Source organism: Macaca fascicularis, chromosome 4 (genome assembly GCF_037993035.2).
Source record: "Macaca fascicularis isolate 582-1 chromosome 4, T2T-MFA8v1.1".
In the NCBI taxonomy this organism is placed as follows: domain Eukaryota; kingdom Metazoa; phylum Chordata; class Mammalia; order Primates; family Cercopithecidae; genus Macaca; species Macaca fascicularis.
Window position 1 is genome coordinate 110,573,352 of NC_088378.1, and position 23,888 is coordinate 110,597,239.

At 35.4% G+C, this 23,888-nt stretch overlaps 1 protein-coding gene across 1 annotated transcript in view; it reads left to right on the forward strand.

The window, feature by feature from the left end:
- Positions 1-23,888, forward strand: part of LOC135970468 (protein eyes shut homolog) — a 162,851-nt gene that overhangs the window by 131,475 nt on the left and 7,488 nt on the right. Inside the window, exon 5 of the mRNA XM_065543110.1 lies at positions 17,686-17,798. Within this exon, the coding sequence (XP_065399182.1) occupies positions 17,686-17,798 (113 nt within the window). The remainder of the gene's footprint in view (positions 1-17,685; positions 17,799-23,888) is intronic.

Consider the following 23,888-nt stretch of genomic DNA (forward strand, 5'->3'; position numbering starts at 1 on the left):
TACAGTGTTCACCTCTTTGGTTATCTGTATTCCTAGATATTTCATTTTCTGTGTGGTTACTGTAAACAAGATTGCATTCTTGATTTGGCTCTTAGCCTGGATGTTATTGATATATAGAAATGCTATGATTTTTGTACATTGATTTTGTGTCCTGAAATCTCGCTAAAATTGTATATCAGATCCAGTAGCCTTTTGGCAGGGTCTTTAGGGTTTTCTAAATGTAGAGTCCTATCACAGTGAAGAAAGATAGTTTGACTTTTTTTCCTATTTTGGATGCACTTAATTTATTTCTCTTGCCTGATTACTCTGGCTCAAACTTCCAGTAGTGTTGAACAGGGGTAATGTGAGGGGCATCCTTGTCTCGTTCAAGTTCTCAAGGGGAAAGCTTTTGCCCATTCAGTATGAGGTTGGCTATGGAATTGTCATAAATGGATCATTATTCTGAGGTATGTTTCTTCAATGCCTAGTTTGTTGAAGGTATTTATCATGAAGGGATGTTGGCTTTTATGAGAAACTTTTTTATGCATCTGTCACAGTGATCATATGACTTTTGCTTTTAATTCTGTTTATGAGGTGAATCACATTTATTGATTTGCATATGTTGAACCAACTTTGCATCCCAGTAAAAGCCTACTTCATTATGGTGAATTAACTTTTTGATGTGCTGCCAGATTCAGTTTTTAGTATTTTGTTAAGAAATCTTGCATCTATGTTAATCAGGGACATTGGCCTAAAGTTTTCTTTCTTTGTCATGTCTTTGCCAGATTTTGGTATTCGGCTGATACTGGTTTCCTAGAATGAGTTAGAGAGGAGTCCCAAAGGCTCTGAGGCTCATGCCTCAAGTTTGTAGCTGGACTGACCGTTATGAGTGGTCAAATTTAGGGTGATGGGTTCAGGCTGTTATTGTCCCTTGTTGGCCCATTGTTTAATGCAAACTGCCCCCAGAAAAGAGGAGTAAACTTACATGATCCCATGTTCTTGGGCTAAAGTAATTCCCAAATAATGCTTAAACGTAAAGTCGACTTGCCAGCAACACTTCCAATGCTGAAAGGTGGATGAAAATCCTTTACTCCTAAAGGGAGATCTGGATGGATACCACAGCATCTACTGCACACTCTGTATGTCCATTATGGACATATTTCTGCTTCCAATTCACAGTGTGTAGTTGTACAACAGTTTATTTGGGCAAGATCTTGTAGATGGATATTTAGGATGTTTTCAATTAAAGGTAGTTTTGATGCATTCATTTCTCAAAATCAGTGTGATGAATTAGCCCCTAGCTACTAGCTCCCTCCTCAAGATTTATACTGAAGTAGTTATACTTCAGGATATTCTGGAAACATTGGTCCAAATATATCACACAAATGTATAAAGAAAATTCATTGGATGAGTCATAATTCTCAAAATAAATGCAAATATGTCTGCATGCAAATCTGTACATGAATCATCATAGCAGGAGTATTTATACTAGCCAAAAAATGGCAACAACCCAAAGGTGAGTCAAGTGATGAATGAAATATGATATATCAATGCAATGGAATGTTATTCAGCAATAAAAAGGGATGAAATACTGATACACGTTAAAATATAGAGCAATGTTAAGAAAATTATACTAAATTAAAGAGGCCAATCACATAGGATGTATAACATGTCCACAATAGGTAAATTTATAAGGATAGAAAGTAATATTAGTAGTTCCCCAGCATTGAAGAAATAATAGAGACAAACTACGAACAGGTAAGGTGTTTCTTTTTGGGGTGACAAATTATTCTAAAATTAATTGTAGTAATGGTTGAATAACTCTGAACATACTAAAACCCTGAATTGTATTTTTAAATAGATACTGTATATGATATGTGAAGTTTACCTCAATAAATCTGTTAAACAATAAAGAAATCATGGGAAATTAGTATACAGATAGCTGCATTGAAATGATGTGTGTGAATGTCTGAGGAAGGGGTAAGTGCTATAGAGATTATAGTCTGGAAAAGAGCATGCATATTCTTGCTGAGAGAGTAAACTGGAAAGAAATAGACAAAATTGTGCTCATGCTTTTCTAATGCCATTGTCCAAAGATATTCTTTGCCCGTTTCTGCAGTGAAGAAATAATAACCAACAAAAACACTGATGCAAATATCCATGGAATAAATTTTAGGCTGCTTTGAAACCTTGCTGACCTGAAAACTTTAGAAACATAGCTTCAAATGTTGTCCTGTAATTTTGTCATTCCAGTCCTCCAGAAAAAAATGATTATTTGCTCCTGAGTTTCAGTACTTCACCTCAACCACAGAACTTATAGAAGTTCCTATTCGGCTTCTGCAAATTTCATCTGCCACTTGTAAAGTCAAAATATAAGAGGAAATGTCAAGATCAACACTTTGTACTTTCCTTCTCTCTGAGATATTGGCCCCTCAAGTCCTTGCTTCATAGTAGTTCCCTATAGCCTGTAAATATAATTTTATATGAATTCTACCTAGTCACCTTAATAAGAGATTTGGTCTCCAACAAGTTACTCTGCTGTTAGCAGAAACAGAAATCTGTCAGTCTATTTCCTTTTTTTTTTTTTTCCAACTGAACTTTTTCTGGGTTTCTACTAATATGATATTGCAATAATACCTAACACCACAGATTCTATATGGTGATTTTGTTTGAATTAGAAAAAGTAAATCCTCTAGGTTTACAAATTTTTTAAAGCACATCTTTTCTGAGCAGACAGCTTGGGGAAAAAATGTAGATTAACTTTGTCAATGAACAATTTGCATAACTATATATGATGAACCTGTGCTTACTACCGAGTATGTGCTTAGTAAATAGTTGTTAAATCCATGTATAAATTTTATATTTGTATGGGGAATTTGACTTAACCCACTTTTTATTTTACTTCTACATGTAGACTATGTCCACTTGCACCCCACAAATATTAGAAAGTGCATATGACTTGGTGAATATATCAAAGTAAAATAAAATTGATTGAAGTATCACCAAATTTTACGAACTAAAATATTCCTATATTTATATAGTTGTTTGGTCACTAAGTTGCTAAAGTCCCACATTTAAAATATTTATAGACTAACATGTGATAGTTGGCCTTATACACAACAAATAATTACCATCCAGTTTTTTGTTATCCTATATAACAACTAAACCTCAGAAACACTACATTAACATCCAAGTTCATCCGTATGGCCTTAGAATCAGCACTTCGTACAGATTTCTCTTTTTTTTTTAATCTATTATTTTCCAAGGTCCCAAGCCTTGGAATGATTTATGAGACACTAATAAGTACTTAGTAGGCATTTAATAATTCTCCATAGCATCAAATATCCTACTTCTATATTTTTCTCTTTTCTTCTTTATGGCCCACATGTAATTTATCAAAGTCATTAACTTACCACAATATTACTCACATCCTTTCTACTTCTAGCTAGTGGCTAAAAAAGTACAGGACTAATTACATCAGTCCTATATTACTTTGTTAGCTTTCAAATACTCCAGTCGTTTTGAAGCTGGTACTAATGAAATTTGATCATATTATCAATGAATATATCAATAAAGGAATAAACTAAGTCTGAGTAACATATAGAATTCAGTTAAGAGTAGATTCACCAGAGGAGAGCAACAAAGTAAATTTTAAATATTATATTGGAGAGACTGTAAAAATTTAAAAGATAAAAATAAAAATTAATAAATATTCATAGTATTTGAATAACAAAAAGAGGGATTTATATCTGTAAAATCTGGCAATCACTGAAGCATAAACGCTAAGCCAATTAAAAATGTATTAAATTTAAAAGGTAATACACAAAAATATGAACATATTACTTAGAAACTTGAAAGTCAGTAACAGAATAAGTTTATGAAATAGTATGAAAATTTTTTGAGTAGAGAATCAGGGTAATAGTAAGGGTTTGGTACTGGAAACTATTTATTCCATTATTAGAAGCCATGTGGAATTTTTTATTTAAAAATAGCATATTTATTTCATGTTACATGCCAAGTAGAATTTATTTTTAAAAAAGCATATAGGTTTTTTGGCCATGAATGAGTAATTAGTACTACAATATCTTATTTACATAAACAATTGCAACATAGGGAAAAATCTGGAAAAATACAAAATAAAGTAATAATACAATGTCCAAAATTCAATAAACATGATTAAACATGGAAAATATTTGTGGGAAACTGACCAATAGTCAGGATAAAAATGACTCAAGGTAAACCAGTAAGGAAAGAAATCATAGAGATTATATGATCAGCATAAAAGGACTGTAAAATTGTTATTAATTTGGCTAAGGACTGAAATAAAAATATGAGAAAACTGGAAACTAAAAAAGAAGAATCTAGTATAGAAATAATCAACAGAAAGTCAACTAATAAAGTGAAACGTAGAACATCTAAAGATTAAAATATAATATCTCAACTATGTTTGTTTAACAAGATATTACACACTGCAGAATAAAGACCATTAAACTTGACAGGAGTAGAAACTATGCTGAAAGAAAGCTATAAAATGGTGGGGAAAAAATGAGCAGAGACTCAATAACCTATAGACTCCATGACCTAAACAGATAAAAATTGCAAGTAATTGGAGTTCCAAAAGATGGAGAGATAAATAAGAACAGAATAACTATTTGAAAAAATAATAAGAAAATTGTCCAGATTTGAAGAAAAATGTCAAACAACATATCTTATAATCTTAATAAAACCTAATAAAAAATGTATCACTGACTTCTCGTCAGAAACAATGCAAAGCACAAGACAATGGAACAATATCTTTTAAGTGCCAACTTAAAAAAAAAACAAACCCTTCAACACAGAACTCCAAATCCAACAAAAATGTTACTAAAAATAGTATGAATTAATGACATTTTTAGGCCAAAAAATAACCTAAGGAAATGTGCTTTAATTAGATCTATATTATAAGATGTGTTAAAGGAAGCTCTTCAGGTGTCAGGAAAATGATACCAAGTAATAACTTGGAACTGCAAGACAAATTAAGAGTGCCGGGTGGGGATGAGGCACAATAATGAGGAAAACTGAGAAAAGAAAACATCACAACAGCAGCAGCAGCAGCAGCAGCAGCAGGGAAGAAAGGTCTTGTGGCAGCTTAATTGGAATATTCTCTGTAATTTAAGTGGAAATCTCTGTCTGTCTGTCTGTCCATCCATCCATCCATCCATCCATCCATCCATCCATCCATCCATCCATCCATGCATCCATCCATCTATCTGAAATTACCTGTATTTAAACACTCCCCCCCACACACACACCCACACACACACACACACAGAGGCACACACATATCTTCAGAAATTTTTCTCTCATACAAGGTTTAGCCTAATATAAGATATAGTTTTTCAATAGAACTTTGTTTTTAAAAAAATCTGATGCAGAAAGCCAATATGGAGAGCATGTACAAGCAAAATGGTTCCTTATGACATGGGAGCAGAAGCCCTATTCACAATTGTTCTCCTCCTGCTAAACGAAGTTCTCTCAGAAAACATAGGTTCCTCAGATAACACAGGATGAAAACCATTGATTTAATCAATTGGTATTGCTAGCTTTAAGAATCTCAATTTTTTACATTTCTAAAACTTTTACCAAATTATTAATAAGATAGGTACCTAAAAAGATAGATTTCAAAAACAAATAAATAATAAATCTACAATAAAGATGAAACGATTGAAGTTGTTTTTGTAATACCAATTGATTATTTCTTAATTGATTCCCAACCAACTTTATTGGTTTTCAAAGTCTATTTGCCTAAAAAGTCACTTAAATTGGGCTAAATCAGTTACAGTACACAGCAAAGACTACCATTAAAAAACAGAAGTGGCAATAACAATACAAAGAGAAAGAACTTTACTGATTCAAAAGTAAAAAGAAAGGTTAATAGGTACAAAAATATAATTAGATACAATGAATAAGATCTAGTATTTGATAGTAAAACAGGGTGACTATAATTCAGCAATAATTGGTTGTATCTTTTAGATTAACTGAAGGTGTAAAACTGGAATGCTTATAAGACAAAGAAATGATGATTGCTTGAGGTGCTGAATACCCCATTTACCCTGATGTGATCATTACACATTGTAAGTCTGTATCAAAATATCTCATATACCCCACAAATATCTATACCTATTATTTATCTATAAAATAAAAAATAATTTTTTAAATAAATCACACATGTGCAAAAATAAATTCTAAAATAAAATTTAAAATAAATACATAAAAATAAAAATTTGGTTGGAGAAGGCATTTCAACTCCAAAAAAAAATTGTTCCTTAATAGCAGGTTAACCAAGAATTTAGATATTCTTTAACTAATTGTGTCTAATATGTCAAGAGGATAAAAAGATGGAAACTGCTCATACTTTCATGTATTTTCATAGCATCATACATTTAGACACATGATTTAAAAAAAAAAATGTGATGTATTCGTGTTTAAAATTGTTCAGTTGTAAATCTGGAATATTGTATACAGCAGTCTATACTATCACATCGAAGGCCCTCTGTCTAAACTTTGTGTAACTACTATTTATAATTAATATGGAAACTGCTCATACAGTATGGATAATCCACTGACTTCAACTTTCTTTAAAGGAATGAAAGCTAAAGTCATTAAATGCCAGAGAGTGAATTAAATATTGTTCTACTAATACAGAGGTAGAATAAAAGGTAACATACTGAAGATATATTTATAAATGTAAGACAACAGGTTTGAAATGAAAAAAGTGAGAATTCTTTTTTTTTTTATTATAATCTAAGTTCTGGGGTACATGTACAGAACAAGCAGATTTGTTACATAGGTATACACATGCCATAGTGGTTTGCTGCACCCATTCACCTATCATCAACATTAGATATTTCTCCCAGTGCTATTCCTCCCCTAGCCCCCCACCGTGCCCTGACAAGCCCTGGTGTGTGATATTCCCCTCCCTGTATCCACGTGTTCTCATTGTTCAACTCCCACTTGTCAGTGAGAATATGTGGTTTTTGGTTTTCTGTTCTTGTGTTAGTTCGCTGAGAATGATGGTTTCCAGCTTGATCCATGTCCCTACAAAAGCCATGAACTCATCCTTTTCATGGCTGCATAGTATTCCATAGTGTACATGTGCCATGTTTTCTTTATCCAGTCTATCATAGATGGGCATTTAGGTTGGTTCCAAGTCTTTGCTATTGTAAATAGTGCTGCAATAAACATACGTGTGCATGTGTCTCTATAGTAGAATTATTTATAATCTTTTGGTTATATACCCAGTAATGGAATTGCTGGGTCAAATGGTATATCTAGTTCTGGATCCTTGAGGAATTGCTACATTGTCTTCCACAGTGGTTGAACTAATTTACACTCCCAACAACAATGTAAAAGTGTTCCTATTTTTTCACATCCTCTCCAGCATCTGTTGTTTCCTGACATTTTAATGATCGTAGTTCTAACTGATGTGAGATGGTATCTCATTGTGATTTTGATTTGCATTTCTCTAACGACCAGTGAGGATGAGTTTTTTCATATGTTTGGTAGCTGCAATAAATGTCTTCTTTTGAGAACTGTCTGCTCATATCCTGTGCCCACTTTTTGATGTTTTTTTTTTCTTATAAATTTAAGTTCTTTGTAGATTCTGAATGTTAGTCCTTTGTCAGATGGATAGATTTTTAAATTTTTTATCTCATTCTGTAGGTTGCCTGTTCACTCTGATGATGGTTTATTTTACTGTGCAGAAGCTCTTTAATTTAATTAGATCCCATTTGTCTATTTTGACTTTTGTTGCCATTGCTTTTGGTGTTTGAGTAATGAAGTTTTTGCCATGCCTATGTCCTGAATGGTATTACTTAGATTTTCTTCTACAGTTTCTTGGATTTAGACCTTACATTTAAGTCTTTAATCCATCTTGAATTAATTTTTGTATAAGGTGTAAGGAGAGGATCCAGTTTCACCTTCCTGCGTATAGGCAGCCAGTTTTCCCAATACCATTTATTAAATAGGGAATACTTTCCCCATTGCTTGTTTTTGTCAGGTTTGTCAAAGATTAGATGGTTATAGATGTGCGGTGGTATTTCTGAGGTCTCTGTTCTGTTTCATTGGTCTATATATCTGTTTTGGTACCAGTACCACACTGTTTTCATTACTGTAGCCTTGTAGTTTACTTTGAAGTCAGGTAGTGTGATGCCTCCAGTTTTGTTCTTTTTGCTTAGGATTGTCTAGGCTATGTGGGATCTTTTTTGGTTCCACATGAAATTTAAAGTAGTTTTTTTCCAATTCTGTGAAGAAACTCAATGGTAGCTTGATGGGGATAGAAATAAATCTATAAATTACTTTGGGCAGTATGGCCGTTTTCAGGATATTGTTTCTTCCTATCCATGAGCATGGAATGTTTTTCCATTTGTTTGTGTCCTCTCTTATTTCCTTGAGCAGTGCTTGGTAGTTCTCCTTGAAGAGGTCCTTCATATCCCTTGTAAATTATATTCCTAGGTATTTTATTCTCTTTGTAGCAATTGTGAATCAGAGTTCAGTCATGATTTGACAGTTTGTCTGTTATTAGTGTATACGAATGCTTGTGATTTTCGCACATTGATATTGCATCCTGAGACATTGCTGAAGTTGTTTATCAGCTTCAGGAGATTTGGAGCTAAGACAATGGGGTTTTCTAAATATACAATCATGTCATCTGCAAACAGAGATAATTTGACTCCCTCTTTTCTTAATTGAATACCCTGTATTTCTTTCTCTTACCTCATTGCCCGGGCCAGCACTTCCAATACTATGTTGAATAGGTGTGGTGAGAGAGGGCATCCTTGTCTTGTGCCGGTTCTCAAAGGGAATGTTTCCAGTTTTTGCCCATTTAGTACCATATTAGCTGTAAATTTTGTCATTAAGCTCTTATTATTTTGAGATATGTTCTGTCAGTACCTAGTTTATTGAGAGTTTTTAGCATGAAGGGCTTTTGAATTTTGTTGAAGGTCTTTTCTGCATCTATTGAGATAATCATGTGGTTTTTGTCGATGGTTCTGTTTATGTGATGGATTACATTTATTAATTTGCATATGTTGAACCAGCCTTGCATCCCAGGGATGAAGCCGACTTGATCATGGTAGATAAGCTTTTTGATGTGCTGCTGGATTTGGTTTGCCAGTATTTTATTGAGGATTTTCTCATTGATGTTCATCAGGGATATTGGCCTGAAATGTTCTTTTTGTGTATGTGTCTCTGCCAGGTTTTGGTATCAGAAAGATGCTGACCTCATAAAATGAATTAGGGAGGTTTCCCTTTTTTGTCCCATTGTTTGGAATAGTTTCAGAAGGAATGGTACCAGTTCCTCTTTGTACCTCTGGTAGAATTTGGCTGTGAATCCATCTGGTCCTGCACTTCTTTTGGTTGGTAGGCAATTAATTACTGCCTCAATTTCAGAACTTGTTATTGGTCTATTCAGGGATTTTACTTCTTCCTTGTTTATTCTTAGGAGCGTGTATGTGTTCAGAAATTTATTCACTACTTCTAGATTTTCTAGTTTACTTGTGTAGAGGAGTTTATAGTATTCTCTGATGGTAGTTTGTATTTCTGTGAGATAGGTGGTGATATCCCCTTTATCATTTTTTATTGTGTCTATTTGATTCTTCTCTCTTTTCTTCTTTATTAGTCTGGCTAGCCATCTATCTAGTTTGTTGATCTTTTCAAAAAAACAGCTCCTTGATTCATTGATTTTTTTGAAAGGTTTTTCATGTTTCTCTCTCCTTCAGTTCTGCTCTGATCTTAGCTATTTCTTGTTTTTGCTAGCCTTTGAATTTGTTTGCTCTTGCTTCTCGAGTTATTTTAATTATGATATTAGGCTGTCAATTTTAGATCTTTCCTACTTTCTGCTGTGGGCATTTAGTGCTGTAAGTTTTCCTCTACACACTGCTTTAATTCTGTCCCAGAGATTCTGGTACATTGTGTCTTGTTCTCATTGGTTTCAAAGAACATCTTTATTTGTGCCTTAATTTTGTTATTTCCCAGTAGTCATTCAGGAGCAGGTTGTACGGTTTCTTTTAGTTGTGCAGTTTTGAGTGTGTTTCTTAATCCTGAGTTCTAATTTGATTGCACCGTGGTTTGAGAGACTGTTATGATTTTTATTCATTTGCATTTACTGAGGAGTATTTTACTTCCAATTATGTGGTCAATTTTAGAGTAAGTGTGATGTGGTGCTGAGAAGAATGTGAATTCTGTTGATTTGGGGTGGAGAGTTCTGTAGATATCTATTAGGTCCGCTTGGTCCAGAGCTGAGTTCAAGTCCTTGATATCCTTGTTAATTTTCTGTCTCATTGATCTAATATTGACAGTAGGGTATTAAAGTCTCCCACTGTTATTATGTGGGAGTCTAAGTCTCTTTGTAGGTCTCTAAGAACTTGCTTTATGAATCTGGGTGCTCCTGTATTGGTTGCATATGTATTTAGGATAGTTATCTCTTCTTGTTGCATTAAACCCTTTACCATTATGTAATGCCTTCCTTTGTCTTTTTTGGTCTTTGTTGGTTTAAAGTGTGTTTTATCAGAAACTAGGATTGTAACACCCGCTTTGCTTTTTTTTTTTTTTTTTTTTTTTGGCTTGGTAAATCTTCCTACATCCCTTTATTTTGAGCCTATGTGTGTCTGCACGTGAGATGGGTCTCCTGATACAGCACACTGACGGGTCTTGACTCTTTATCCAAATTGCCAGCCTGTGTCTTAATTTAGCCCATTTACATTTAAGGTTAATGCTATTATGTGTGAATTTGATCCTGTGATTATGATGCTAAGTGGTTATTTTGCCCCTTAGTTGACGCTGTTTCTTCATAACGTCCATAGTCTTTATAATTTGGTATGTTTTTGCAGTGACTGGTACCGGTTGTTCCTTTCCATGTTTAGTGCTTCCTTCAGGAGATCTTGTGTGGCAGGCTTGGTGGTGACAAAATCTCTCAGCATTTGCTTGATTGTAACGAAATTTATTTCTCCTTCACTTGTGAAGCTTAGTTTGGCTGGATATGAAATTCTCGATTGAAAATTGTTTCCTTTAAGAATTTTGAATATTGGCCCCCACTCTCTTCTGGCTTGCAGGGTTTCTGCTGAGAGATCCATCATTAGTCTGATGGGCTTCCCTTTGTGGGTAACCTGACCTTTCTCTCTGGCTGCCCTTAATATTTTTTCCTTCATTTCAACTTTGGTGAATCTGACAATTATGTGTCTTGAAGTTGCTCTTCTCATGTAGTATCTTTCTGGTGTTCTCTGCATTACCTGAATGTGAATGTTGGCCTGCCTGGCTAGGTTGGGGAAGTTCTCCTGGATAATATCATGCAGAGTGTTTTCCAACTTGATTCTGTTCTCCCCGTCATTTTCAGGTACACCAATCAAACCTGCATTTTGTCTTTTCACATAGTACCATAGTTCTTGGAGACTTTGTTCATTTCTTTTCATTTTTTTTTTCTCTAATCTTCTCTTCTTGCTTTATTTCATTCAGTTGATCTTCAATCTCTGATATCCTTTCTTCTGCTTGATCAATTTGGCTATTGAAACTTGTGTATGCTTTGTGAAGTTTTCGTGCTGTGTTTTTCAGCTCTATCAGGTCATTTATGTTCTTCTCTAAACTGGTTATTCTAGTTAGCAATTCATTTAACCCTTTTTCAAGATTCTTAGCTTCCTTGCATTGTGTTAAGACATGCTCCTTTAGCTCAGAGGAGTTTGTTATTACCCACCTTCTGAAGCCTACTTCTTTCAATTCATCAAACTCATTGTTCATCCAGTTTTGTTCCCTTGCTGGCAAGGAGTTGTGATCCTTTGGAGAAGAGGTGTTCTGTTTTTTGGAATTTTCAGCCCTTTTGCACTGGTTTCTCCCCATCTTCATGGATTTATCTACCTTTGGTATTTGATGTTGGTGACCTTCAGATGGGGTCTCTGAGTGGATATCCTTTTTGTTAATGTTGAGTTATTACTTTCTGTTTGTTAGTTTTCCTTCTGACAGTCAGTCCCCTCTGCTACCAGTCTGCTGGAGTTTGCTGGAGGTCCACTCCAGACCCTGTTTTCTTTGGTATCACCAGCAGAGGCTGCAGAACAGCAAAGATTTCTGTCTATTCCTTCCTCTGGAAGCTTTGTCCCAGAGGGGCACCAGCTAGATGCCAGCCAGAGCTCTCCTGTATGAGGTGTCTGTCAACCCCTACTGGGAAGTGTCTCCTAGTGAGGATACATGGGGGTCAGGGACCAACTTGAGGAGCAATCTGTCACTTAGCAGAGCTCAAATGATATGCTGGGAGATTTGCTGCTCTCTTTAGTCAGGCAGGGATATTTAAGCCTGCTGAAGCTGCCCCCACAGCCACCCTTTCTCCCAATTGCTCTGTCCCAGGGAGATGGGGATTTTATCTATAAGTCCCGGACTGGGGCTGATACCCTTTTTTCAGAGATGCCCTGCCCAAAGAGAAGGAGTCTAGAGATGCAGTCTGGCCACAACACCCTTGCTGAGCTGCAGTGGGCTCCACCCAGTTCCAACTTCCCAGCGGCTTTGTTTAAACTGTGAGGGTAAAACCACCTACTCAAGCTTCAGTAATGGCTTATGCCCTTCCCCTCACCAAGCTCGAGAGTCCTAGGTTGACCTCAGACGGCTGTGCTGTCAGCAGGAATTTCAGGCCACTGGATCTTAGCTTGCTGGACTCCGTTGTGGTGGGACCTGGTGAGTCAGACAACTTGGCTCCCTGGTTTCAGCCCCTTTTCCAGGGGAATGAAAGGTTCTCTTGCTGGCATTCCAGGTACGATTGAGGTATTTAAAAAAAAAAAAAAATGCTTCTGCAGCTAGCTCGGTGTCTTCCCAAAAGGCTGCCCAGTTTTGTGCTTGAAACCCAGGGCCCTGGGCATAGGCACCACAGGGAGTCTCCCGGTCTGCCGGTTATGAAGACTGTGGGAAAAAGGACAGTATCTAAGCTGGAGTGCACCTTCCTCCCGATACAGTCTCTCATGGTTGCCCTTGGCTAGGGGAGGGAAATCTCCTGACCACTTGCACGTCCCCGGTGAGGTGATGCCCCATCCTGCTTTGGCTTGCCCTCCGTGGGCTGTACCCACTGTCCAACCAGTCCCAATGAGATGAACTAGGTACCTCATTTGGAAATGCAGAAACCACCTGCCTTCTGCATTGCTCTCACTGGGAGCTGCACACCGGAGCTGTTCCTATTCAGCCAGCCAGCGAGCTTGAGAATTCTGTATTTATTATTACTGCTCAATACCATGAATTATATTCCTCGTGCTATGATTTGGCATACTACATTGCCATTTTACATTGTTTAGAAATAACCAGGAGTTATTTGTCCTGGATTAATAATAAGAACTACATTTGAGAAATCACAGCAGCACATGGGACTGCAATTTTTTAAATGAAGATACCATGCAATGGTACCATTCTTACAATCTAATGCACATAATTATTTCTTGTCTTTAATCTATTATATATATTTTACATTACAAATTATCATATGAATTATGTATGTTTGTTTCCCTTCTATTACTTTTAATCATCCTGTACCAGAAACCTGATTAACCTGATTATTATAAACACAAATTCAAGGAAAAAAGGTTTCCCAACACTAGAAATGCTCTAAAAACCATGTGCTTTAGAGTTTAAGGCTCAGTGTTTGAGTTCAGGTTTCACTTATGTTTTACAAAATGAAATGTTAATATATACTTTATTATTTTTAAGAACTAAAATAAAAACCAAAAACAGTATCTACTATCAACTGTCACCATCATATTATAAAAACAAGAACCTTTGAAATAAAGATTGAATACATTTAGCCTTATGGAAAATTTGTTCTTTTGATTTTTGAGTTTTTAAATTACACTTTTTATATAAATGATAAATTCAAGGTGGTTCCAGCATTTAAAATATGCAAAAAACAAAAAATTCAGTCTAATCTTCCCATTTTGGTCGCTCATATGCTCAGTTCCCTTTCTCTCTTTCTTTTTTTCACCTTTTTAAACTATGTTTTTTTTTTTTTTAACTTTTAATTTCAGGGGTACATGTACAGGTTTGTTTATAGGTAAACTGGTGTCCTGGGGTGGTGGTGTACAGATTATTTCATCACTCATATATTAAACCTAGTACATTTTAGTTACTTTTCCTCATCCTCTCCCTTCTCCCACCCTCCACCCTCCAATAGGCAATAGACCTAATGCATATTGTTCACCTCTATGTATCCAGCTATACTCATCCTTTAGCTTCCACTTCTAAGTGAGAACATGTGGTATTTTATTTTCTTTTTCTGTGTTAGTTTCCTAAGGATAATGGCCTCCAGTTCCATCCATGTCCCTGCAATAGACATGTTTTTGTTCTTTTTGTGGCTGTGTAGTATTCCATTGTGTCTATGTACCACATTTTCTTTATCCAGTTTATTATTGATGGATATTTTGGTTGATTCCATGTCTTTGCTATTGTGAATAGTGTTGTGTATATATATGTGTCTTCATTATAGAATGATTTGTATTCCTTTGGGTATGTACCCAGTGATGGGATTGCTGGGTCGAATGGTATTTCAGTCTTTAAGTCTTTGAGGAATTGCTACATTGCCATCCACGATGGCTGGACTAATTTACACACCCACCAATGGTGTATAAGCGTTCCTTTTTCTCCACAACCTTGCCAGCAGCATCTGTTTTTTTGTTTGTTTTACATTTTAGTAATAGCTGTTTGGACTGATGTGAGATGGTATCTCATTGTGGTTTTGATTTGCATTTGATCAGTGATGTTGAGGTTTTTGGGTTTTTTTTATTTATTTATTTTAATGGAGTCTTGCTCTGTTGCCAGGCTGGAGGGCAGTGGCACGATCTCGGTTCACTGCAACCTCTGCCTCCCAGGTTTAAGCAAGTCTCCTGCCTCAGCCTCCCAAGTAGCTGGGACTACAGGTGTGCACCACCATGACCAGCTAAGTTCTACATTTTTAGTTGAGACAGGGTTTCACCATGTTGGCCAGGATGGTCTTGATCTCTTGACCTCGTGATCCAAGAACCTCAACCTCCCAAAGTGCTGGCATTACAGGCATGAGCTACTGTGCCTGGCTGAGTTTTGTTTTTTTTTGTTGTTTTTTTTTTTTTAAACATGATTATTGGCCACATGTCTGTCTTCTTTTGAAAAGTGTCTGTTCCTGTCCTTTGCTCACATTTTACAAGGTTGTTTGTGTATTTAAAGTGAAAAAACGTGGGAATTTATTTGCAAGCTAAATAACTATTCCTAACAGTACTGCAAAAAGATAATGTGTAATAGAACTAGAGAGTGGTCAGTCTATTAAAACATAAGAAATGAAGAAATTTTGAATTTACTCAAATGTAAAGGCTAATGGCTGGGAAATTTTCTCTTGTCATTTTTCAAAGCCCAAGGTGAATAAATTAATATGCATTTGAAATTCATAATATGTGAATGAAATTGAATTACAGAATTCTGAGAAGTATCTCAATAGAGTTATCATAGAATCATTTCTTTTTAGAACATTTTTCATAGCTCTCTAGTGTGTTTATATTAAACATTATCACTTTCTCCTTTTTTTATCCCTATGAATAATAAGGATCTTAACAGAGAAAAATATGTACTGCAGTGTAAACATACTTTTATGCCATTGCTGAACTATGTCAGATTTAAATTTGAATATTCACTATTATAATCAAAAGCATTTTTATAAGACCATTTTATGTTTTAATAGTAAACTATAATATTTCAGGAGACATAGACATAAACTTTATTTTTAAATTTAAAAAACTAAGTTAATGTATAAGTGCAATAAAAATAAGAATTAAATCTAAAACTTAAAGATTAATAAAGCTCAAAGAAACTTTAACAATGGCAAATCAGTACTTTCCCAACTGCAGCACATAAAAGCCAAATGTTTCTATTAAATAGTTTCTTTGGAATCTACTTGACTTGTTTGTAAATTTACTGTGTGAAATATTGTTTTATTTTCTAGTTCGTTTTTGACATTTTTTTCTAGTCGTTTTTTCTAGTTTTTGACATTTTTTTCTAGTCGTTTTTGACATTTGACAGAGTATTACTAGGTGAGAGTCTTTACAGTACATTTGAGCCTATAACAAACTTTCAAAGGTTCTGAACTGTGATTTAAAAAGTGAAATACATTAATCCTGAAATTTCTAAACAAGACAAAGGCCTTATTCTATTAATTACTTATAATATATTCAATAAGATACAAAGTCTTGAGATGCATATAATGTAAAATTTTAATTCAAAAATTAAGAAAACTAATATATTTTTCAGTGTGTATGTTTAGTGGTTTCTCTGGTCATAATTTGGTTCACCTAAGCTTGACATTTTCAGTAATATTAAGAGCTTATCAGAGGACAGAACCTGAATGAATGCTCATTTCTAACTATTAAATTCTGAGCTGTACTCACTTTTACTTTCTCTTTTTCTCATAAATATACCTTTAGATACAAATGTAATTACTAGTATAATATTGTATGCTCATAATGATTAAGTTATTTTTGTTCACCAAATTGAATGTTCTTCAATGTACTTCTCTTCTTGTTCTTGGACCCTTAACATCTTTTTATCATTTTTCCCCAACTTATTCCTAAGGAGGACAGACTGCAGAACACAAAAGGCATGTAAAAAATATCACAAGTCTTTATAGGTTACTTTGTTAGCTTTGATCCCTAGAAGAGTAATGCTTCTTAATGTTTTGATATGTGCAGATAGGGCAAGGTAATTGATGTCTGAGAGAAGAAATTGCAAGAAACAGGCCAAAGATGGAAAAATGTAGCGCCTTGATGGGAAGGATGAGTGTATTAGCTTTTCTTGTATTTTTTCATTGATAATTTTACTGTAACTATGTATGTTTTTCTTTAAGTATTAGTGACTATGTAATCTGTACAGTACTAAGATATATAGGCATGAGTACCTTGACAAATAAGGTGACATTCCTTCCTACTAATTTTTAAAATAAATGTGATTGTATATATTTAAGGTATGGGCCGCATGATGTTATGAGATACATATGGGTAATAAAATAATAACTCTAGTGAAGCAAATTAACGTCCATTATCACACAGTTACCCATTTTTCATGTGTGTGTAGCAAGAGCAGCTAAAATCTATTCATTCACCAAAAGTCCCAAATACAATGCAGTATTTTTAACTATAGTCCTCATGTTATACATTAGGTCTGTAGATTTGTTTATCTAAATATCTGATGCTTTTTATTTCTTGATCTAAATCTGCACATTTTCTCCCCACCCACAGCCTCCGATCTTGGCTTTATAACCACAGTTTTATTCTCTATTTCTGTGTGTTTGAGTTCATTTTTTAGAGTCTACCTATAAGTGAGATAATTACATTTGTTTGTGTCTAACTTATTTCACTTAGCATAATATCTTTCAGTTTCATCCAGGTTGTAACAAATGGCAGGATTTCCGTCTTTTATAAGGTTGAATAACATTGTGTTTGTGTGTACACAAACATAATTTCTTTATAATTTTGCCCATGTTCATTGCAGCATTATTCATAATAGCCGAGATATGGAAAAATCTTATTACTTTTTGGATTGATATTTATGAAATATTTGAATTACTGTACTATAAATATGTTGAATAAATCAAATCAGCCTCCAAATCCAATTGCAACCCTGACCGGTTTGAAGCAAGAATAATATATTCAAGAAAATCATATAAATTTTCTCTATTCCTCTCTCTCTCAGATGCCTGTACCAGTCAACAATTTTACTGGCTGCATAGAAGTTATAGAAATAAATAACTGGAGATCTTTCATTCCATCCAAGGCAGTGAGAAACTATCACATTAACAATTGCAGGTAAAATAGCAGTAGTTATTTTTCAAATAATCTGTTCAAATACCATACCTAAAGGTATCATTTCCAATTGAAATAATCTAATCCAGGCTGAAGTATATTTCATTCGTTTTGTTTTTGCTTCACATTCCTACATTCTACTTCACTGTCTTACAGATTGAATTTTTAAGCTATATCCCAATTAAGATGGACCATTACTTTAAAGGGTATCTGTTTTGTGCCAAATAAAATATACCATCCAACGAATAATCAGTCACAATCAGAAAACATCCTTTATCATAGTTTAAAAATGAAGCATGTTGACAAGCATGCCTGTGTTATATTGTGTGGAGTGCTAAAATACATCCTTTCTCCAAATTATCACTCCTCTTAAAAAATTGTCTTGTTCTTCAGTTTCCATTATTGGAGATGCATTTCTTTCAGACTCTGCTTCTGGCTACTGAAATCTCCGAACACGGCTTTTAATTGGGTGAACTAAAGAGATAGCACGAAGAAAATATTAGCCATTCATGCATTGGTAAGAAGTAGTTAAAATTTTGTTTCTTCCCTGATATTATTGAGAGGGAACTCAGACAATTAAAATGACCCTTTATAAAAGGGGTTATTTTGGGAGTATTATGGTAAATTGGAAAAGGAGATGTAAGATATCATGGTGAGGCAGGTTATTTGATCATAGGACAGCATAAAAGCTTACATCTTAATCAGTGTAAGGTCGTTCCTCATGGAAGCCCAGAGAAGCTCTAGCCATCTGGATTTTTGAACACTCTTTTCCTTTAGAAGCCCTGTGGGATGATTTGAGCCTTGCAGTTTTGTTTCGCATTTCCCTAATTATTAATGTTATTCAGCATCTTTTCATGTGTATATTGGATATTTGTGTATCTTCTCTTGAGATTTTCATATATATATTGGATATTTGTATACCTTCTCTTGAGACATTTCTATTTGATTTTTTGCCCATTTTTGAATTGGATTGTTTCTTTGTTTAATCTTAGGAGTTATCTATATAATCTGATTATTAATCTCTTATCAGATATATGATTTGGCAAATCTTTTCTTCCATTCTGAGTTGTCTTTTTACTCTGTTAACAATATCTTTTGATGCACAATTTTTTTTAGTAATGTCTGTTTTTTCTTTTATTGCCCATGCATTTGGTGTCATAACGATATCTAAGAAATAACTGCCAAATTCTATGTTGTGAGCCTTTTTGCCTATGTTTTCTACTGAAAGCTTTAAATTTTAGCTTTTTAATCCATTTTTAGTTAATTATTGTATATGGTGTTAGGTAAGGGTCTAACTATTTGGGTCATTCTGTTGTATGTGGATATCCAATTTCTTCAACACCCTATGTTCACAAGCATTTCTACACACTAGGCATGAGCAATCTGAAAAAGTAATTACAAAATCTATTTTATTTACAATATCATCAACTAAGTTCAGTTGAGTCTTCTTTTTATTTTACTTAATACATCTAACTAAAGATTTGTCAATGTTGTTGAATTTTTCAAACAACCAACTTTGTTTTCATCAATGTCCTCTCTAATTTGGGTTTAGATTGTTCTTTCTTCTTTTTTTAGCTTATTAAGTTGTAGTTAACTTATTGAATTTGAGATTTCTTATTTTTTAACATAAGCATTTATGGCTATGAATTTCCCCCTCAGCACTGCTTTCACTGCATCTCGTACATTTTGGTGTGTGTTGTATTTTCATTTTTATTTGTCTCTAAGTATTTTTCTACTTTCCATTATAATTTATTCCTTGATCCTTTGGTTGTTAAAAAGAGTGTTTAGTTTCCACAGATTTATAAATTTTCTGGTTTTAGTTCTGTTATTGATTTTCAACTTTAACCATTGTGATCAGAAAAGATAATTTATATGACATACGTCCTTCCTCTATTGAGATTTAATTTGTGGCCTAACATATAGTCTATCCTGGAAAATGTCCCACATGCTTTTAAGAATGTGCATGCAATTGTTGTTGCATAGTATGTTCTGTGTATGTCTGTTAGATCTAGTTGGTTTATTGTATTAAGTCCTCTGTTTCCTTAATTATCTTTTACATGGTGACCCTATTAATTATTGAGAGTAGCCATTGAATTCTCCACTATTATTGTAGAATTGTCTATTTCTCCCTTAAATTCTGTCTTTTTAGCTTCATATCTTTTGATAATCTGTAATCAGTTTCATAAGTGTTTATACACTGGGTCTGTCCTACAGACGCTGACCCAGTGACAGATGAAAGACGTACACAGACACAGATATTTTGCTTGTCAGTTTGGCTAAAGGGCTCTACTGCCAGAGTCTGCAGCATCGGCCTCAATAAGCTAGTGAAGTTTGCATTTATTTAGTACAGATTAAATGACAAAGGTCTCAAGTAAATGCCACTAGAGGGTAATTAATTTTGCTGAACCCCTGAGTAGAGAGCAATCATGCACCCTTGATGATCAAAGGTTGGTCTTAGGACCACATGAGTAAACAAGCCATTTAGATAAACTCCCTCATTTGTATGTACTTTAAGCTATTAACTCAAGGTAAGAGGATTAGTCTGCCTTCAGCCATAACCCTATCCTGAGGCTTTTGCAAAACCTACCAACCTTCCAAGAAGGTTTGCGTCTATTTTACAATTTTTCCCACCACCCTGACTGAACTCTTATATTTCCCCCTTTTCTGTTATTTTGCATCAGGCTTTGTTGATTGAAGAGTACAGATGTGTGCAGCAACAGGTCAGGCATGCTGGACACTGCTCGTATTCCGGCTTTGAATCCTAGAATTAGTAAATAACATAAGACAAACATGAGTGTAATTAGCAACATTCTTTTCCAATCCCTATGGAATTTAGTTCCATGTGTACTGTTACTAAGGAACCCCACTGGGTGTGTGATAATCTCTCTTAGCCAAGCAGTCACACTGTTAGAAGCTGGGAAGTGGGTGTTTGAGTGTAGCAGGTACCACATTCAGGCAGAGTGAGAGAACTTAAAAAAGGTTAATAAAGCATAGCAAGGAACACATTATCTGGAGTGAATGATGTGTGTGTCTGGAGCAGGATTTGTTCAGCCTCTTGAGTTGTCTTTTTCAGCATCCCCCAGGTAATGTCTGGGGCTGCGGGTCCTATAGGATCCTTTTCTTCATTTCTGGTACCAGGTTGGGTCTAGTCATGGTATAGTTTGATGTGTCATGCTGGAATCCAAAGAGGACCTGAGGGGGTGTGAACACAATCATATCCTCTTCCCCATGTTAGTAGTTAATTTGTACCACACCATTCATTACTGTTTACATCTTTCCATAAAATTGCAGGGTTTGTCTTGAGAGGTTTTAGCAAAGTGCTTTTCCACAGCTGATTGAAATTTATCTAAATTTTAAAAATTAAGGGTAAATAAGGCTTGTGCTAGTAGTGTTGCAGGGTCCTTACTCATACTCCCCCTTTTTTTGAGCATATTTTTAAGGGTGGAGTGGGCACGTTCTATTATGGCCTGTCATTGGCGGTTATATGAGATGCTTGTGGAATGTTGGGTATTCCATGTGTGACAAAATTGTTGAAATTGTGAGCTGGCATAAGTGGACCATTATCAGTTTTAATTTTGTGGGTTGCCCCATAAATGCAAAAGTTAAATGAAGATGTTTAGTGACATATTGGGTGGACTCTCCAGGAAGAGCATGTACACTAATTAGATGAGTGTTGTTATCAATGGACACATGTACATATCTTAAGTTTTCCAAATTTAGGGATGTAACATCTGTTTGCCATAACTGCCATAGTCCTAGAGGACTAGAACCCTCTAGGGTTAACACGTGTTGAAAGAGGGGATATGCCTGTGAGCTGGCAATCTGGGCATTGCAGAATAATTTGTTTAGCTAGTCTCTGGGTAGGTTGAAATTGCTTAGTTAAGTTTCTCCAGTTTTGGTGGAAGAACTGATGTGATTGGGTGTCTTAGTCAAGCAGTGATGTCATAACCTGAAGGTCTGCTTGATCATTCCCATAAGCCAATGGGCCAGGCGGTGAGCTGTGGGCTCGAATGTGTGTAATAAAAATAAGATGTGTATGTTGATTTAACAATTGCTGAAGTCAAAAAGTGCACACAGGGTGGGCTTTTGAGTGGACTTAATTATGGCTGTCTCAAGGTTCTGCAGTAAATAAACAGAGTAAGCAGAGTCACTAACATTATTGATGGGTTGAGCGGAAAATGCCTCCAAAGCCAATATTGAGGTCCCAACCTCAGCTTTTTGAGTGCTAGTAAACCCAGAACGAGGAGGAAATTATGTAGTCTCCACCAAATGGCCATTTTTCCATGTTTACCAGAACCATCAGTAAATAGTGTTAAAGCGTTAGGTACAGGGGAGTGAACTATTTTTGCAGGTAACATCACAGAAGTACGAGATAAGAACTTAAGGAGTTTATCAACAGGAAGGGCATGGTCTACATGGCCTGTATAATCAGAGAGGGCTATTTGCAAATTGATAGATAATGGCAATACTGCTTCAAATTGCTTTCTACTTAAAGAAATCCTGATGATATCAGGATCATAACCTAGCAATTGATTGCATTGTCTGCAACCTGAATTTACGAATTTACTGATTATAGGGAAAGAGTGTTTTAGTCCCAGTATGTGAGCAAAAAACCCATTCTAGAAAGCATAGTACTGGGGCCATCTGTCCTATTAACCCTGTAGGGGAGTGTTTAGTGGGAAAAATAAACAATTGAATTGAATAGCCTGGGTCTATGTAATCTAGTTGCCTGTGAGAAATGGCTTGTTCTGTTTCCTTGATTATCCTTTTTGCCGCAGGAGTTAAATACCTGGGAGAATCCAGGGCTCGGTTGCCCTTTAAGATAGAAAACAGGTATTGAAACTTATCAGTACGTATGTCCAAGGTGGGCTGAAGCCAGTTAATATCACTTAGTAATTTCTGATAATCATTTAAGTAATCATTTGAGGTATGTAAGTTGCTAGTATTTAATTTAACATTTTGAGGTCTTACCAGGGAGTTAGTATGTACCCAAGATACTTCCAACAAGAAGACATCTGTACTTTTTCAGGTGCAATCATTAAATCTCTTAAATATGTATTCCTTATGACAGAGTTACTAGCTTTAAAAGTATTGGCTCCGTTGGGGCTGCTAGTAAAATATCCATAAAATGAATAACCTTGCAATCAGAAAATTCTTTTCTACTAGGGAGCAAAGCTTGATTTACATGAAACTGACACATGGTAGGACTGTTTAGCATCCCTTGAGGAAGCAGTTTTTAATGAAATCAGCAAGCTCGCTTTTCATTATTGATAGCTGGTATTGTAAACACAATTCTTTCTCTGTCCTGTTCTGCTAGTGGAATGGTATAAAAGCAGTCAATAACAATTGTAAGTCAATCTTGAGGAATCACTGCGTGGAGGGAAGGCCATGTTGAAGGGGCCCTGTAAGTTGCAAATTAGCATTAATAGCATATAGATCATGCAAAACCTTCATTTACCAGATTTTTTGGGAATGACAAAAATGGGTGAATTCCGGGGGCTGTGTGATGGTTCTGTATGGCTTGCTTTTAATTGCTCCTCAACTAATTCGTGGGCTCTTTTTAATTTCTCTCCCTTTGGCGGTTACTGTTTTACTTAAATTGGATTTGGAGAGAGTCACGTTAGGAGTAAGGGAGAAATAACAACAGTGGCCATTATCGGAAAGAGGTCTTTTAAATTCTTCAATTTTACTTGTATCTTAGAAGATAATTATAATCTGGGATGTCTCTTATATACAAGAAACACATGAAATTTTGCCATGGGTCACCCGTGGAGCCGGAGGGCAGCAGTGCGAATCCCAGGGAGGCAGCAGTTTTTGCACTTGCCTAGGCGCTGCTTTTTGACTGTGTCGCTTCTGCCCCCTGCTAGCCTGGGGTGTCACAAGCTTCCCTGCCACTGAGCTTTTTCTTCTACCCATTGTCAGCTTGGCCACATGGCTCTGGCCTCTAATGCCTTTTCTTAAATTTTTATAAACATTAAAAGAAATGGGTTTATATACCCAATTGCCTTGTTGATCTTGCATTACTGGGCAGGCTAAGAACTCCCCTTCTAATGCCGCTTGCCTAAGACATGGTACCATGACTGTAGCACATTC